The sequence below is a fragment of the Saccoglossus kowalevskii genome, chromosome 8 (assembly GCF_978046115.1).
Source record: "Saccoglossus kowalevskii chromosome 8, keSacKowa6.1, whole genome shotgun sequence".
Taxonomy (NCBI): Eukaryota; Metazoa; Hemichordata; class Enteropneusta; family Harrimaniidae; genus Saccoglossus; species Saccoglossus kowalevskii.
The window spans coordinates 20,786,216-20,806,092 of record NC_140648.1 but is presented as its reverse complement, the minus strand read 5'-3'; the positions used below and the strand labels follow the sequence as shown (position 1 = coordinate 20,806,092).

The 19,877-nt window shown below is 37.7% G+C and overlaps 1 protein-coding gene across 1 annotated transcript in view; it reads right to left on the bottom strand.

The window, feature by feature from the left end:
• The window catches only part of LOC102807609 (mitochondrial uncoupling protein 4-like), a 30,673-nt gene extending 18,762 nt beyond the window's left edge, over positions 1–11,911 (bottom strand). Inside the window, exons 1-2 of the mRNA XM_085502330.1 lie at positions 11,773–11,911; positions 9,790–9,927 (exon numbers count right to left, since the gene is read on the bottom strand). Of these exons, the coding sequence (XP_085358456.1) occupies positions 9,790–9,927; positions 11,773–11,887 (253 nt within the window). The 5' untranslated portion in view covers positions 11,888–11,911. The remainder of the gene's footprint in view (positions 1–9,789; positions 9,928–11,772) is intronic.
• Between the last annotated feature and the right edge of the window lie 7,966 nt (positions 11,912–19,877).

The window sequence follows — 19,877 nt, the reverse complement described above, 5'->3', positions numbered from 1 at the left end:
CACTGTACAGCTTTGGTGGGTTATCTAGGTATATTATGTCTGCCTTGGGCAATATTGCGATACTGTACAGGTATACATGTAGCAGGATATTTAGATATCATATGCCTACTTTGGGCAATATTATGATAGTGTACAGGTACAGCAGGATATTTAGGTATCATATGCCTACTTTGGGCAATATTATGATACTGTACAGGTACAGCAGGATATTTAGGTATCATATGCCTACTTTGGGCAATATTATGATACTGTACAGGTATAGCAGGATTTTTAGTTATCATGTCTATTTTGGGCAATATTTTGATACTGTACAGGTATAGCTGGATTTTTAGTTATTATATGCCTACTTTGGGCAATATTTTGATACTGTACAGGTGTAATGAAATACTAGGTATATAATGCCTGCTTTGGCTAATATCTGAAGAGTATACAGGTGTGGCTGGATATCTTGATAAAATATGCCTGATACTGTACAGTTTGGTGGGCTGTCTAGGTATATTACTGTCAAAACTCATTAGTACGAAATACTGGTTACAGCAAACGAACTGGGAAGTCCCTTTTGAAAATCCATTATCCCTATGGCAATTGACAACACTTAAAATCAATTTGTTTAGTACGAATGGTTTTACTCTGTAAAACAATAGGCACCTATAGTAAACATTTTCTTTCACTCAAACAGCTGCGAAATCATAAAATGAACCACCAAATACATGGTGTGATGCTTTTGCTGTTGTAAGTGAGCTTGTGCCATGTTGAGTAAAATAAAAACAATATAGCCATTCATGCAGTGCAAAAATCCTTTGTGTATGTGACTTTCAGTGTCTAGTCACTTTCAGTGCCTTGCTGCTTGAGTCTTTTAATTTTAAGGTTCACAATACAAAAAAGTGTGAAGCATGGACGCTGTAAATTCTTGATAACTTACATTGTATGGTGACTACAAGTGAGAGGCCAGTTTTCGCCCTGACTTCAGAATGTCAACAACTTGTGTCAAACGGCATGCCTTGTCATTGGACTGTAAAGTTCAAATAATCATTGGTCATGGTGACTTTCGTTGAAAATTCAATGTTAAACCCAGTACACTGTCAATGAAATTGAACCATGCCAAAAGCGAATGCGGTTTTCAGCAGTTGACGATGTTGAGCAGGCATTGCTGAAATGGGTTACCAGTGCCTGTTAAGCGGTCCTATTCTCCAGGCAAAGGCCGAAGATCTAGGACAGAAAATGAATCATGCCGAATTCAAAGCTAGTAATGGCTGGCTCGAGAGATTCAAATTCTGACAGTATCACGTTCAAATCCGTGTGCGGCGAAACTGCTTCTGTCAGTGATGACATTGTTGATGACTGGGTAACGTAAAAATTGCCCGGACTTGCCAAGAAATATTTTCAATGCTGACGAAACAGGGTTATGCTCGATAAGACATTATTCTTGAAGAATGACATATGCTCTGGAGAAAAGACAAGTCAAGAAAGATTGACTGTGATGCTTTGCGCCAACATGGATGGATATGAAAAACTCAAGCCAGGGTCTTCGGAAAATCAAAAAACCCTAGGTGTTATAAAAACCTGAAATCCCTAGCCATCAATTACAAAGCAAACAAAAAAGTGTGGATGGTCAGCGATTTGTTTACCGAATGGCTGCACAAACTGGACAAGAAGTACGTCAGAAAAGAAAAAAATTCTCGCGTTCACCGACAACTGTCCAGCCCATCCAGCTGTCAAAAACCTCACAGCCAACTTCTCTTTCTCCTGCCTACTACAACATCAAAGCTGCAACTGATGGACTAGGACGTGATTAGAAATTTCAAGTGCTTTTACCGCCATCGAGTAGTTCAGAGAATGGCGGTGAATAATAATTCAGGTGAAACCCTACCCTTGATCAACGTAAAGGATGCGATCAACATGCTTCATTCGTTTTGGCACCATCGCCAACTGCTTCATAAGGCATCAAGTCCCAACGTGGAACAGGAAGTCAGCATTGCTGATTGTGGACACATTACAGCTGATAACACCAGTGATGTTGAATGCTTATGAGATAACTTAGCCCATCATATCAAATTGCCAGAGAATACATTTTCAAATTTTGTCTTGCGTAGACAATGCAATTATAGCGTCCATTTTGGAACAAAATACTAAGGCTGATGAAGACGACATCGAAAATTCCTATTGACATCGAACGTCCTTCACCATCGGAATCTATGGATTGTGTAGTAAACTTACACACTTATCTTCAGCCCCGTGAAAATGTTAAAACATTGATTTTCTAACAACTCAACAACAACTACTATTGAGGACATGCTGTTCACATTGATTTGTTCTGATCGGTGTCGAACTAAAATTACAGACTTATTAAAATAGACATCTATGTTAATAGCAAACACTTGTCGATATACTTTTCTGTTATACAGATTTATTTACCATGCTACAAATGTTGTATCTTGAAGACTGAGCAATCATACAACAAATACAGTGTGTATATGTGTGTATATGTATGCATACGTGACAAATTCAGTCGATCTGGTAGGAATTTCTTTATTAATTTCTTTATACATGCACTTTATATAATGAACTGTATTTTCCATTTTTAATATTATTTTAATAAACATAACATTTATTTCAATACTATTTGTGTGTTTTTAATGTTCGGTCTAGTGTTAGATGGCGTCATAGTTTTGTTTACCCTGATTTATGGTAATTAGTTTATTTTCCTAAAGCACCCTCTTGTGGCAACCATTATTACGGTTTTAACGAATATATTCACCTGGGACCTTAATATTTGTACTAACGAGGTTTGATTGTATGTGTATTTTGGGCAGTATCTGGATACTGTACAGGTGTAGTAGAATAGCTAGGAATAATATGCCTAATTTGGACATTACCTAGATACTATGAAGATATAGTAGAATGTCACGCGAGAATCAGTCTTGAAATTAGATTGGTATACAGGTGCATGTTGTGAATGCAGAAACAGGTGTATGTTATATTTAATTTATTCAAAAATCCTTTGTTGTGTTTGCGTGGTGTGGTCGGAGGACACGTCACTCTGACTCAGGACGCCGCACTAGCAGGACGGGCTTTCAGTCGTCTGTGTGCAAACTGAGAGACGAGCCAACACGTTTATCACAGGGCGCCTGAGACACGCAAGTCCAGGTATAAGCTGGGGCCAGGTTATTATAGGAATATAAATTCTTTTAATTCTGGCGGAAACCGTGTAGGGTGTCATAAATGAACCGGTGTTGTTGGGAGACAGCGTATACAGGAAGAAAACTTGTACAGACTCAGGAAGCTGTGCTCCGGGGACTCGTCTGCACAGAGTATCATTGACCATTGTGAGTACAACATTCTTGTAACTTTTACATTATTTATATTGTAATTTATGTATTACCGGATTCGGCTGATACCCCGCCCATCCTAAACCCCGCCCATGGGCGATGTTTCAAATAGTGGGCGATGTTTTGGTCCACACATTGCCTGACTGAACCAACAAACATTTTTACAGACCCCAATTTTCCCGTCCGACATCTTGTATCGAGCGTGCTATTTCAAATATGACGCTAAATTATTTCACTGTGAAGCCGAAAAGCATTAAAAACTTCAATAAAACCAATGCTGTAAACGAATTGTTGTTGTGTATTATTACACTCGAATAAAGTCTACGCTTGAAAAGAATGTTATTTACGAAGTTTAAAATATCCAAGCCTTCCTGGTTCGAGCCTCTTGGTTGTTATCAGTAATGTTTAATCTTTGTCTGTATCGCATTCCAGACAAAATGTCAGTAAACAAGAAATGGGCGAACTAAAATGTCTCCTGCGTTTCACATGCGACATGATTATTAAAAAACACAGAGTTAAGCGATCATGTACGTTCTATAAAGCTAACCTTGTACACATAATCTTGTACTGACGTGTTTTTTCTCCAAAAAAGACGTTCTCTTTCAGTTAACCCCCAGTTAGCTCTTCGCGTTCATGGTATTTGTGAGAGTTGAAAGATTGTTTGAACACATGACAAGTAACTATATTGATTTACGTACGTTATGTCATGTACGTTCAATAAAGCTAACCTTGTACACATAATCTTGTACTGACGTGTTTTTTCCCCAAAAAAGACGTTCTCTTTCAGTTAACCCCCAGTTAGCTCTTCGCGTTCATGGTATTTGTGAGAGTTGAAAGATTTTTTGAACACATGACAAGTAACTATATTGATTTGCGTCAAGCTGGGTGGCTCGAATTTAAATATCAGTGCGTGAACTCAAACGCGTGGTTATTAGAGTTCAGTCGAAATGTACGTGAATATTGCGATCGAAGTGCGCTGTCCAGAGTTTATTATATTATAGTAAAATTTAACTTGACGCATGGTATGGTTTATATTACATGTTCACTTCATTTCGAATAAAAAAAATCACCATTGGAACATTGGTGAATCACAAGTATTTAAATTATTTTCTCGACTTTCCGTAGATACCCGACTACTATCATTTTTAATGATTTAAATGCGCCAATATTTATGTTTACGTAATTATTACGAATGCAACGCATTATCAAGTCGGTAATATTGAAATATTCACAGACACAATACCCCGGGTCAGTGCCCTAACAATAGTAAAAATTAACTTGAGTTTGCGTAATTATCATGAAAGCAATACATTTAATACAAAGTTGAACTATTCAAAGCTGGTACAATATTGTAAACAAATTTGCGTAATTAGAAAAGCAGTGCACTAAGTAAACGACGTGGATATATTCAAAGCCAGTACAGAGTTGCATACAAGTTGCGTAATTACAGTACCGTCGGATATAATAAAAATTTTACTAGATCGACGCACGAACCGCAAAAGAAAAAGGTTGCTAAGGTAACGCGCCAGTTCAGCGCCTGACTTGGGGTCAAACTTCGGTCAACACATACTTGATGCCAGCATCACCGCGCAGCAAGTTTCGCAAAGAAGTACTTCAAGTTCAATTGCGTCCCAAAATTATGTCGCTAATCACTCGGTTATCGCAGCATGTGTTGTGTCATGTCCATGATGCACCCCGTTTCGACTTTGACTTGCTTTTCCTTCCTAGTGCATGTTCTTGTTCACGTAAAATTCGACCTCTCACCAATGTATTACTTTGAATTTATACTTTGCATGATTATATTTGGTCAACGCGAAACATTATTTTTTCTAGACCATTTCTATCAACGCAGGGTTATTTTTTTTAGACAAGATGGGCCTCGTAATATCTGCCAAAAGATCACCCGGGCGATCTTTTGGTCCACATTTTTCTAAAAAAAAATGGAATCCTCCATAAGATCGCCCAGGGCGGGGTATCAGCCGAATCCGGTAACTATAACATTTAAAATGAAGCACGAGTTGTTTATACTTTACACAGGATAATGTACATACATCTGTGACGAGATTGTACGAACTACTGAGAATAGTATGTAGCCATATTGTATCTTTCTCATCATTGTATACTTTGTTGAATAGTGCCACTTATTGGACCTATGCTCTCGTATGGCGAAGCTTAGAACCGACCGTACTACCAAACTTGAGCTTATTTGAACTAGACATCATCTAACGGAATCGGACGATATTGATGGACTGTAGCCTGCGATATCATGTACCGGAATCAGCTAAGTTCGACGGCCATCGTATCCTCAACCCGTGCGCAGCCACTGTCATTCTTGAAATCAAGATAGTTGGGACATTTATATATTATTTAAAGTTTATTTTGTTCACGAACAAACTGATTTAAATATTAACAGTACTGTATACTTTCTTTAAATTTATAATCTATGCATAATTAATATAAATATTGTAATTATTCTCACTTGACGCTGTAGGCGATTATTGTAAGATATATTTCAGATGGTGACGAATATAATAAAATATATACTACCATACGTCTTGTACATGACCTGTAATGTGGGAACGATAGCTAGACCAAACATTGCCAAATTGTTTCCGGCCCGTGCCAGTGACATAGAAGAGCTAGGTATAATATGCCTACTTTGGGCTAGTATCTTGACACCGTACAGGTGTAATCAAATATTTCTGTATAAAATGCCTACAATGTACTTTGGCTAATATCTGAAGAATATACAGGTGTGGCGGGATATCTTGGTAAAATATGCCTACTTTGGGCTAATATCTGGATACTATACAGGTGTGGTAGAATAGCTAGGTGTAATATGCCTACTTTGGGCAATATCTGAATACTATACAGGTATGGTAGAATAGCTAGGTATAATATGCCTACTTTGGGCAATATCTGAATACTATACAGGTATGGTAGAATAGCTAGGTATAATATGCCTACTTTGGGCTAATATCTGAATACTATACAGGTGTGGTAGAATAGCTAGGTATAATATGCCTACTTTGGGCAATATCTGGATACTACACAGGTGTGGTAGATCTGAATATCTGAATACTATACAGATGTGGTAGAATAGCTAGGTATAATATGCCTACTTTGGGCAATATCTGGATACTATACAGGTGTGGTAGAATAGCTAGATATAGTATGCCTACTTTGGGCTAATATCTGGATACTATACAGGTATGGTAGAATAGCTAGGTGTAATATGCCTACTTTGGGCAATATCTGAATACTATACAGGTATGGTAGAATAGCTAGATATAGTATGCCTACTTTGGGCAATATCTGAATACTATACAGGTGTGGTAGAATAGCTAGGTATAATATGCCTACTTTGGGCTAATATCTGAATACTATACAGGTGTGGTAGAATAGCTAGGTATAATATGCCTACTTTGCGCAATATCTGGATACTATACAGGTGTGGTAGATCTGAATATCTGAATACTATACAGATGTGGTAGAATAGCTAGGTATAATATGCCTACTTTGGGCAATATCTGGATACTATACAGGTGTGGTAGAATAGCTAGATATAGTATGCCTACTTTGGGCTAATATCTGGATACTATACAGGTATGGTAGAATAGCTAGGTGTAATATGCCTACTTTGCGCAATATCTGAATACTATACAGGTATGGTAGAATAGCTAGGTATAATATGCCTACTTTGGGCAATATCTGGATACTATACAGGTGTGGTAGAATAGCTAGATATAGTATGCCTACTTTGGGCTAATATCTGGATACTATACAGGTATGGTAGAATAGCTAGGTGTAATATGCCTACTTTGCGCAATATCTGAATACTATACAGGTATGGTAGAATAGCTAGATATAGTATGCCTACTTTGCGCAATATCTGGATACTATACAGGTGTGGTAGAATAGCTAGGTATAATATGCCTACTTTGGGCAATATCTGGATACTATACAGGTGTGGTAGAATAGCTAGGTATAATATGCCTACTTTGGGCAATATCTGGATACTAAACAGGTGTGGTAGAATAGCTAGGTATAATATGCCTACTTTGGGCAATATCTGGATACTATACAGGTGTGGTAGAATAGCTAGGTATAATATGCCTACTTTGGGCTAATATCTGGATACTATACAGGTGTGGTAGAATAGCTAGGTATAATATGCCTACTTTGCGCAATATCTGGATACTATACAGGTGTGGTAGAATAGCTAGGTATAATATGCCTACTTTGGGCTAATATCTGAATACTATACAGGTATGGTAGAATAGCTAGGTATAATATGTCTACTTTGGGCTAATATCTGAATACTATACAGGTGTGGTAGAATAGCTAGGTATAATATGCCTACTTTGGGCTAATATCTGAATACTATACAGGTATGGTAGAATAGCTAGGTATAATATGCCTACTTTGGGCAATATCTGAATACTATACAGGTGTGGTAGAATAGCTAGGTATAATATGCCTACTTTGGGCTAATATCTGAATACTATACAGGTGTGGTAGAATAGCTAGGTATAATATGCCTACTTTGGGCAATATCTGAATACTATACAGGTGTGGTAGAATAGCTAGGTATAATATGCCTACTTTGGGCTAATATCTGGATACTATACAGGTGTGGTAGAATAGCTAGGTATAATATGCCTACTTTGGGCAATATCTGAATACTATACAGGTGTGGTAGAATAGCTAGGTATAATATGCCTACTTTGGGCTAATATCTGAATACTATACAGGTATGGTAGAATAGCTAGGTATAATATGCCTACTTTGGGCAATATCTGAATACTATACAGGTGTGGTAGAATAGCTAGGTATAATATGCCTACTTTGGGCAATATCTGGATACTATACAGGTGTGGTAGAATAGCTAGGTATAATATGCCTACTTTGGGCAATATCTGAATACTATACAGGTGTGGTAGAATAGCTAGGTATAATATGCCTACTTTGGGCTAATATCTGAATACTATACAGGTATGGTAGAATAGCTAGGTATAATATGCCTACTTTGGGCAATATCTGGATACTATACAGGTGTGGTAGAATAGCTAGGTATAATATGCCTACTTTGGGCTAATATCTGAATACTATACAGGTGTGGTAGAATAGCTAGGTATAATATGCCTACTTTGGGCAATATCTGAATACTATACAGGTGTGGTAGAATAGCTAGGTATAATATGCCTACTTTGGGCAATATCTGGATACTATACAGGTGTGGTAGAATAGCTAGGTATAATATGCCTACTTTGGGCTAATATCTGAATACTATACAGGTATGGTAGAATAGCTAGGTATAATATGCCTACTTTGGGCTAATATCTGAATACTATACAGGTGTGGTAGAATAGCTAGGTATAATATGCCTACTTTGGGCAATATCTGAATACTATACAGGTATGGTAGAATAGCTAGGTATAATATGCCTACTTTGGGCAATATCTGAATACTATACAGGTATGGTAGAATAGCTAGGTATAATATGCCTACTTTGGGCAATATCTGGATACTATACAGGTGTGGTAGAATTGCTAGGTATAATATGCCTACTTTGGGCAATATCTGGATACTATACAGGTGTGGTAGATCTGAATATCTGAATACTATACAGATGTGGTAGAATAGCTAGGTATAATATGCCTACTTTGGGCAATATCTGAATACTATACAGGTGTGGTAGATCTGAATATCTGAATACTATACAGATGTGGTAGAATAGCTAGGTATAATATGCCTACTTTGGGCAATATCTGGATACTATACAGGTGTGGTAGAATAGCTAGATATAGTATGCCTACTTTGGGCTAATATCTGGATACTATACAGGTATGGTAGAATAGCTAGATATAGTATGCCTACTTTGGTCAATATCTGAATACTATACAGGTGTGGTAGAATAGCTAGGTATAATATGCCTACTTTGGGCAATATCTGGATACTATACAGGTGTGGTAGAATAGCTAGGTATAATATGCCTACTTTTGGCTAATATCTGGATACTATACAGGTGTGGTAGAATAGCTAGGTATAATATGCCTACTTTGGGCAATATCTGAATACTATACAGGTGTGGTAGAATAGCTAGATATAGTATGCCTACTTTTGGCAATATCTGAATACTATACAGGTGTGGTAGAATAGCTAGGTATAATATGCCTACTTTTGGCTAATATCTGGATACTATACAGGTGTGGTAGTATAGCTAGGTATAATATGCCTACTTTTGGCTAATATCTGGATACTATACAGGTGTGGTAGAATAGCTAGGTATAATATGCCTACTTTGGGCAATATCTGGATACTATACAGGTGTGGTAGTATAGCTAGGTATAATATGCCTACTGGTGTGATGCAATATCCAGGTATATTATATCTACGTTGATCAATATCTGGATAGACAATTTAATTGTTGATATAAATTCTAACGTTTAGTACATACCTATTCCATATGCCATTTTAAACATTCCTCGATATGCAATTGTAGTACAGTTTGCTCCATGTTGTGCAGCTGCCGTTGCTGCAGCCGCTTCCCCTTGAATTTGTAGCCTTGTTTTTGTTAGATCAATGGGAAATGTTGCTGTGAATGTAAATAAAAAAAACATCTGTTACTACTAGCAAGGAAAGAACCCATTCCATTGGTATTTGCGTCTTTTGATGTTTTTTTTATTTAATTTATATAATCTGTTAAAATCCATGGCCCCACTAAAATAAACAAATCTGTTTTTGTATTTGTTCTAGGTGGGATTCCACATAAATTAATACTAGCATATATTACTATCGTACATATTAGTTATCTTTAAAAGTAGGTCAATTTCTATAGCAGTTTTGTTGGTCGCAAATACAAAAATCATTCTGCTTCCCAGATCCCTCAATATTGAAGAGAGACCTCTCTTTGAGTACAAGAAAAGTCGTATTTGTAATCACGTTACACAGAAAACTCCCTACACAAAAATGATAACGTGATCCCTGACAAAAACATTCAATATTTCAAAATGACCAACTACGTTTGTGAGTCACCAATGATGACTTATTATGAGATCGGACTTACAACTACTTTCACCAGTGATGATTCAACTGAATTACCATGATTATTCCATCACCCGACAGAAAATTAAATTCAACATGTGGAAAACATATCTACAGTGCATATTACAATAGCAATTAGGCAAATATATTTATTTTCATTAACATTTAATTTCATTATTTTTATATTTGACCTGAGTCTTAAAAGTAGCAGAATTAACTGCCAGTAAACACTGAGTTCTACTATTAGAATAATACATGGTCACATCAATTTAAATTCAATTATCAGTGAAAATAGTAAAATTATAATGAGTGAATACTTAATGTGTTTTACAGTATTTACTAATGAATCTTTAGTATCACAATTTTTTTCCCTATTTGGCAAGTGACCAAATACTTTTTTTTTACCCTTTGTAGAAGACTAGCCTTACATTTACCAACAATTAACTTTTTTACGAGGAAGCACTCAAGCAGAGAGAAATAGGATTGTAGTCTGAGTTGAGGACAACCAAGTTCAATGCCAAAATTTATAAAATGGCCTTGGCACATAGGAATAACAATTAACAGAAAATATCAGAAGGCAACAAAGCAAACTCATTGGGCATCAAGGCAATGGCCTTTGATGTCTTTGTTGTTCAGGCCCTGACGCAGTAAATATTGATCTATCTTTCAACACGTTTTAGCCACTGTCATTTCTGATGCATTTTGGGACTGATACATTGGGAGTTTTTTTCTGTTATATCCTAGGTTCAAAATTCTCAGTTGAACCCAGTGTATACCCAATGTAATCACAATGTCGTAGTACACTATTGTTGTCAAAATGCCATGCACTACTAAATAAGTTGAGTTATAGACTACTAATATATGGTTTTGTTTGTCAAACTAAGTTCACTCACTGAGGTCAAAATGCCGAGTTCAATGGCGATGTTTTCAATTTTCAACAGATAAGTAGTAAACACATACAACTATTGATATTTTACTAATACTTTTAAATGACTGTGTTTTTAGTGGCACGTTTGGACTATAACTAAATCAAAGTATTTCGTTCACTTAATCGTCCTTTGTCACACTGATTCATTCATTTTAAATTCAACGACCGACGTTGGTCGGCTCAGCTGGGACCTCAGCTCATTATCAATAATAGCCATCAGTGCAACAGCGGGTCACTCGAATGTCATGCGGTCGTTTTTTGTTTTTTTTGTTGTTGTTTTTTATGTTCGCTTTGCGTACCTCATAACAATGGACAATAATTATTATCGAAATTTTCCGTGAATTTAACAACACGTTTTCGTCATGTCTAAGTTTTATTCCTTCGATTTTCAGCGGGAGACCGCAGATAAAATAAACTAGATGTCACATAGTGAGTATTGCTGTGATCTGCGAATCAAACAGAACTTACCGACTTCAGCGATTGTAGCTGCTAAAACAGACTGAAAGTATTTAGCCACGAAACTATTCGCGTCGAGCGCCGTTCTCCGCGGCGGTGTGTGCAACTTCGTTTCTTGCGTCGCCATGTTGGTATTCTGAACCGTGAATGAGGTCACGGTTGAACAAGTGAGCATCGCTTACTGACGCAATCAAATATCAGTTCAAAGGTTACAAACATGTTTTTCTTGTTCGATTACAAAGTACTTGTCTCTAGTATATTGAGTCGCTTATTCGTATTATGTTTAATATGATATTCATCTATAATGTCAGGTATGACGTCATTAAAGACGACACTCCGTTACGTATATATGCGGTGTATGAGAGGCCGTGGATAAGTTACCGATGCAAAATCGGAAAGAAAATTAGTAATTATTAGTAAAACTAGTAATATTGATCGATTTTAAATGTATTTTCAGCCCTCGAATGGGTCAAATATTAAACTATTAATATGCTGAGTTGTATACATATTGTTTCTTGTACACAGTTTTAAAAAAATAGGAGATTTCCGATTAAAGGAGGCGGTCGTCGCGCTGCGCATGTGCGACATTTGTGTTGATAGTCATTGATTGCCCTACAATGAGGGGGGGCAAGGGTTATTTTCGTTCAACGTAATTGCAATATTGTTTTGTTCGTACAACGTAAATTGAAAAAATAAAGTCCGTAATTCTGTAATCACAGGCTAGACGTACAACGTAAGCAATTAAATATTTTTTTCGTACACTGTAAACATGTGTATTATTTTTTTCGGTACGTACGAGAATTTTCTAGGTTTTCTTTCTTAATCTTCCGTAAAAATAACCTTTATTTTCTCTGTAAACTGTTAACATTCAATTTTCACTGTAAACTGTAACAACGTCTTTTTTTCCTTGTAAATTATAAAAAGCCATTTCTATTGCCCGTAAAACTGTACCAGCTACCCCCATTGCCCCCCCCCCCATCTACAGTGCAATACGCTTTTCTAATGGAAATCAAGAATACGAGTTTTGACCTTGGTGCGACGTGCACTAATTAACTTCGATGACTCCTTGGATACCTTCCAATCACCAAAGAAATTACCTAGTTAGAGCTTAGTAAAGTCTCAGTTGGTACTCGTTTGCAATATTAATCTTTGTTCATATGAGACCCATATCTTGCGCATGTGTGTCGCGACGACCACCGCCCTTTAAGTATATTATTTGACACAACAAAAAATACCAATATTTATTTATTGATTGTTTTCTTCCGGAGGTAGTTTTTTCATTTTATTTTTTCGCGCCATAAGACGTTATAGTACACAATAGACAAAAAAAAAAATCCAACAGACAATATTATTGACAAGTTTTATTTGCTTCATGACATTTGCTGCCTGATTCCGCCGTTTTCTAATTAATTAGACTCTCTGTTCACATTACCATTAACGTAACATGGTAAACAAAAGCTTTGCGTACATGCTACTTCTGAAAACTCGTGGAAAATGACGTCATTTCATGCATTTTTAAATATCAACCCAGCTTGACCTAGTCCATGATCTGAGAACGCATTCTCACGATGCACATCGCGCACCATAAAGTAACATCTTTGCCGTTATTGGCGCTCTTTCATTCTGCACCCAGTCGTCGGTAGCGCGTTTGAACAGTCAACCAAAGTTAAATTACGTTGCAGTTATTGCCTGTCTACATAGTTTTTTCTATTAAAACAGAGTTAAAACGGAATCCGAGGACCACTCAATATACTTCATTTATTTATTTACATTTTTTATAGTTAAAAAATTAAAAATATCAATATCATTCATCGTTATTGGGCAAGTGAAAATGAGTGCGTTCTATGATGCGGGGTAATTTGTCGGGCTCGCATGTACTCGCATGTACTATTAACCCTTTAACCCACCAAACCCGCTTTCTCCGTTCAATAACAATCCCCAACTCATGTGAGAAATCTCATCCTAGGCTCTTGGTGGTGTGAGATTCTAAGTTAATCTCACTTATTCTGCGTTTTGCGAAGCAGACACTAGACTAAGTCCTATTAAGTTGACCATCGCTTGTAGTGTTATTCAACTTGACCCATGCATGACCCATCATTGATGAGATATTATTTAACTAGTCCCATGAATTTGACCATCCACGCGGAGATATTATCTCACCATAACTGCTCAAGTATCTAGGCTGAGTATTGACCATCCCTGATTTAACAATATCTCCTTTCTCACATAGTAAATTTGCCTTCTGTTTTTGTGCCATTTTTCTCCATAGAATGGGTCCAAAAATGAAAATTATTTTGCATTTCTCTCATTTCACACTAAATCAAAATAAACATGTACATGCTAATTCCATCTTGGCGCAATGTACTGTTTTTAACGAAACGGTGGAATTCCTGGATGCCAGTGCAAACTCCTGAAGATTTCCAAGTTGAATGTTGAGCTCATTTTACCTACTGTCGCAATAGCTTAGTTGAGGCCTCTATGTAAACGTTCAAATTGAAAAAAAAAAGGAGATTAAACTATAGAATTTGAGTATTTGATGACAATAATTCTGATCTTCAAGTTAAAGGGCGGTGGTCGTCGGGCCGCGTCCCATGGGACACATAGCGACGTACACAACGCGTGTAAAATACATATGATTCTGGAGTTTGTATTATTCAAATGTGCGTCCCAATAACATTAAATAATATAATACAAGTATTTTAATGCACCGTTGTACATCAAATGTCCAGAAAACGCAACTTTAGAAAAAAACTATTTAATCTCATTTGCATACTTTTGCCATTGCCGATATTTTTGAGCAAACTTCAAATACATATGCAATAAAGCGAAGAACATGATGAAAATTACGATACGAGTATCATGAAGTATTTCATACGTCTGACAGATGCACTATGAACATTTGAAGGGCGGCTGTCGTCGCGCCACGCGTGCGCGAGATATGAGACTCATATGATCAAAGATGGCGACTTTGACTGTTGTGCAGAACAACGAGTACAAACTGAGACGTTATCTAGCTTTAACTATGTAATTTCTTTGGTAATTGGAAGGTAATTAGTGTACGTTGCACCTAGGTCAAAACGCTTACTCGTGATTTTCATTGGAAGATTGTTGGAAAATCAATATTTATCAACACAAATGTCGCACATGCACATGTTTATTTCATGTAAGCGTTTCAAGGCAAACTATTAATTGGTGCGTGCGCGTCTAAACCTTTGCATACAAGGATGTAGCCTGACAAGGTCGCGTGAGTTGCGCCCTCCGCGGTGCTCCAAACCTAGGACAGGTCTGATGCTGTTCGACCGGCGAGGGCCAACTCACGCCTAACAAGGTCAGGTTAACAAGGATGCAGTAATAAATAATTCATACAATTTTCTATCAGCGGTCTTTATACATCTCTCGAGAAATTTACAAGCAGTACTGAAAGCGGTGGGGGGGGGGACAAGTCTCATGCGTTGACAAGACGGTGAAGGTTGGGAGAATTTGGAAAATACGGATTAACAATATTTCAGACAGTTCGCTGGTTTTAATTTGAACATGTATATACTATTTTTTTAAATAGGTGGAATAAAATTAAATGTATTTATTTTACTTCCTTGACTTCCTTTTATTGTACTTATTCAAACAGCGGAGCTATATCGGCTGACAATAGCCGCTGTGGTAACACGCCATCTACGGCAAATTCAGATTCAGTTAACTATGCGCCCTCATATAAACAGGATGATGTATACTTTCGTTTAGTTAATAACAATAACAATATCGAAACTGAAATTACTTACCTTATTACCAAACGCTTCAGCGTGGTATTAAGAGTTTGTTTTCAGGGGTGGGTGATACCAAGGTGGGAAATGGATGCACATATGGGGTTAATTCCTTGAATTGCAATATAGAGGGTTCAGGCTGAAATACAATATATAGTGTTTTCATGTTTCGTCTGATATTTCTGTGGTATTCTGCTGCTGTAAGTAATGCACGATTTGTTCCGAAATTCAGTATGTTGTGTGCATTCCAGGGTTATTCGTTTTTTTGCTGAAAACACCCCTATTTTTTTAATGGCAGAGTCGAATAGTTTCACTCCCACTGGGAAATCTGCATTGTTGCTTGAATGAGAGCTAATTAAACACATTTTCCAGACCGGCGAAAGAGTGTGCAACAGCCAATTTAACAGCCAGTCACATGATTTTACTCTGAATGTCAACATGAAAAGAGGCTAGTCCATTTGACGCAGGAGTAATTGGGAGTAGAATATGTGATGGATAGTATCAACAGAGATGTGTATAGTGAAAAGTAATATCCATCCTTCTTTTGCATCTCTGAGAATTTCTGTTTATTTAGTATATTGGTTTGAAAATGTTGAACTTGCATGATTTGCAATGTGTTTTTTTACTGAAACTCTCCTATTGAACGAATCCCGGGTTTGAACGAGAACGGCACACCACGTGATTCGTTTGAATACAATGCTGAAGGCAAACATGCCGTGCTACTGCGGTACTCCACTGACGGGATGACTTACTAGTACTGCATGCTGCAACTTCGCTTGTGATGTTGCTTGTTAGCCATGGATTAAATGAATCCTGATTACCAGTTAAAATGTTGCTCATTTGGCGTTGGTAATCTTTATATGGAACTGGGTAACGCCGCATCGTCGCCAGCAGAAACCTCCTGGTACTTCGTACTATGATAAAACTTAGTCAACATACATCAAGTTCTCTCAATCGTAGTATTCCATGTGATGTGCACCTAATATGCCAAAAATGTTGTTGAACGATTTGAACTGGATAAAAATAGCAGACGAAAATTTGTTTACAAAATAAAAATACTTCGGTTGCCAATGAAAACAAGCCGGTAAAAAACAAGCAATATGTTTTCGGCTGTTACCATGGTAGGACATGAACGTGAAGCTAACGTCGGTTTATAAATAAAACCGGGCACCTTATACGAGGTTCGCAAAATAACATTCAGTCTTTAGAAGTCACTTTATTTTATTGCTAGGACGTATTCAGCAGTTAGATGTATCACTAGTATTTCCAACCGTTTTGCGATAGTATTTTCTAGATTGGAGGCAGCATTTACATTTTATTCAAAGTTGCGTTGGGATTACGTTGACAGCCTGAGTGTAACAATGTCGGCGCCGGTGATCTCTTACCAGTGGGCAACGTACCCAGAATAAAAGGCATGATCATTTGGGCACTGCTATTACAAGACTGGTAGGAGGTAATAAATTTGGGGCGAAAGTATTCAAAAAGCAGATTTTGGCTGTTACCATGGTAGCGGTGGGTCAGGATTGTTTTTCCAATTAGTGATGGTACGACCTGCCTGTCAAGTATGAACAAAATCAGCCAAGCCAAAAAAAAAATCACAGAAGAGTTAAAAAGCCATTCCTGGTGAACAGTTACTCTAACTTTGGAGTCAACTTTCTCATTAATGAAAAAAGAAATCAAAAATTCAAATAGTAACTTTGTGCCCACACTCAAGCCGAGTACAGTGAGCTATGTCTGAGGTGTTGTATCACAGGGAGTTGGACAAACTTATGTATTTTAATAAATTATTGAATAATAAAATGTTATATAACTTTTCTTTTACCCCCTCCCCTTCCTGGTATCTATTTCAAGTAATCACTATTTTTATTTTGTAAACACATTTCCGTCTGCTATTTTTGTCAGGTTCAAATCGTTCACCATCATTTTTGGCATGTTAGATGTACATCACATAGAATACTAGGAATAGGAGAACTTAATGTATGTTTACCACCTGGAAACTGAGTTTTATAAATCTTGAAGGGCTCTCGAAAGATTAACCCGCAGCCTTGACCCGCAGTAAAATCAGCGATCACTATGGAGCCGCAACCATCAACATCGAGATACCAGGATGTTTCTGCTGGCGACGTTGTGGCGTTACTCAGTTCCAAATAAAGATTACCACCGCCAAATGAGCAACATTTAACCGGTAACCAAGACTCAGTCTATCCACGACCAGCAAGCAACATCACAAACGAAATTGTAGTGTGCAGCTCACGAGTCAGCCACGGCCGATGTCAACGAAAGTCATTCCGTCAGTGGAGTACCGCAGTTGTACGGCATGTTTGCCAATGCACAGATCTGTGGAGGAACTTTTAACTTCAACATAAAGGTCTCATGCCACTAATTAACCAATGGCTGCTCGTAGTCAATTTAAATGCCCAGCAAGAACCAATGAAATTTTTTAAATATTATTTTTCTCAGGTGCTCCCTGTTTGAGGGCGTAATCACCTGGGTCAGAGGTGAGACTAACATGTGGTCTTTTGTTTACTACTTAGCGGCTGTGTACCTGTGGGTTTATTCTGTGTGTTAATGGATGTTCTAATCTTGGTGTTTTTCCAGTGATTTCTACCCCAGACCATTCGTCCCGGTGTTATCGCTATCGCCACACGAGACTCCAGCTTGTCTCCTATACAATTTGACTGCGCACATCCAGAAAGTAGATGTAGCTGTGATTGGTGGAATACTAATGAGTTGAGTGTCAATCAAACGCCCACGCTATCTTTAGTAAACAAAGTCACGTGACACGCGCCATTTTTGTTTTGATTAGTTCATCGGATCGGAGTGTCGGTGCTCGCCATCCATAAATCAAATCAAAATGATTTCTAATTGGAAATGGCATATTTTCATCAAACTCCTTTTCAACATCATGGTTGTTAATGTCCGTCACGTCGCTAAGTACATTTGAACTGCGGTCATCATTGCAAATTGAATGTGAGAAAGTTATGGAACGTCGTTTTGAACTTGAACGTGGTCGGGCAGGCGATTTCAAGGCAGCACGCTTAACCCTTTCGTTCACAGGTTGGGAGATATTAGAATGACTGACAATTTCACGCCACTGTTTTACATTATTGGCGGATTTTTCTGCGCTATCAATCTTTCTCTTACAAACTAGACATAGATGAGACGACAGAGTCGCTCCTTTCACAACGTCGCACTGGATCAAATTGGAAAGACGATTTCCATAAGTTATCCCTCCTGCTTTTTCTGGCTTGAATAAATTCACACACGACTTTAACTGTCCACAAACTCGAAGACTACACGAACACAGTCTACAATAGTCGTCCGCAACAATATGTATGTATTTCTTCGGTGTACTGATGCACGAATGCACTGTGACACGGTGTTTCTGGGGTGTCGCCATCGCTGAGAATGCCGCCGGCGCAATTTTTCACCCAACTCGCGATTCTGTTTTGCAACATTTTATCAATATTCCCTTTGACAAAATCGCCGACAAAAGCACCGCTTTGCTGATCTTTTGTTCTATAATTCTTAATGCAAACACCGACCCTAGTAGTAATTGTAACGTCGCCTAGTACATATGAACGGTCGTCATTGCAAATCGAACATCCTTTTGAAATTTGGACGTCGGGCAGGCGATTTCAAGGCACCGCACTTAAATATTAGCAACATATTTTTCTGAGCGGTTGTTTATTCTCTTTCAAACGAGACATAAATGTGACGACATAGTCGATCCCTTATCCACCGCTAAGAATGCCGCAATGTTTCGTTCGTTTTGCAACATGCCACAAATCGTCGAAAAAAACACCACTTCGACGGAAGCTTGCGTAATAAGGGGGTTAAAACAAGAAAACAAATGCCATGTTTAATACATATCGACCTGTTTTACTTGCGAAAGATAACGGAACATGAACTCGTTTCGTGCGACTTCGGAACCCGAAGGAACACACCAACAACGTTGAATTTACCCGCTATCTTCCAAATATGGTATATTAATTTATTCAGTTGTTTATTTAGAGTGACGTCCGCGGTCGAATGCGATTGGCTATCGATGTCAGTGCAAAGGTCATATGAATATTAAAATTAAGTGGGCGGAAGGAAAATTGTATAGGAGACAAGCTGGAGTCTCGTGTGGCGATAGCGATAACACCGGGACGAATGGTCTGGGGTAAGTGATTTCTCTTGGTGCAATCCAAATACAGTAGGTGTGTCTTGTTTACCTGAGATTTGCAAGAGTTTGAGCTGGCCAACATGTTAGTTTTTTTCATATGGTTGATTACTGGCATGTTGATTTCCCATTTTTGAGCCATATTTTCAACTTTCTTCGTCATTTTCATATAGCAATCTCGTCATATGTTAACA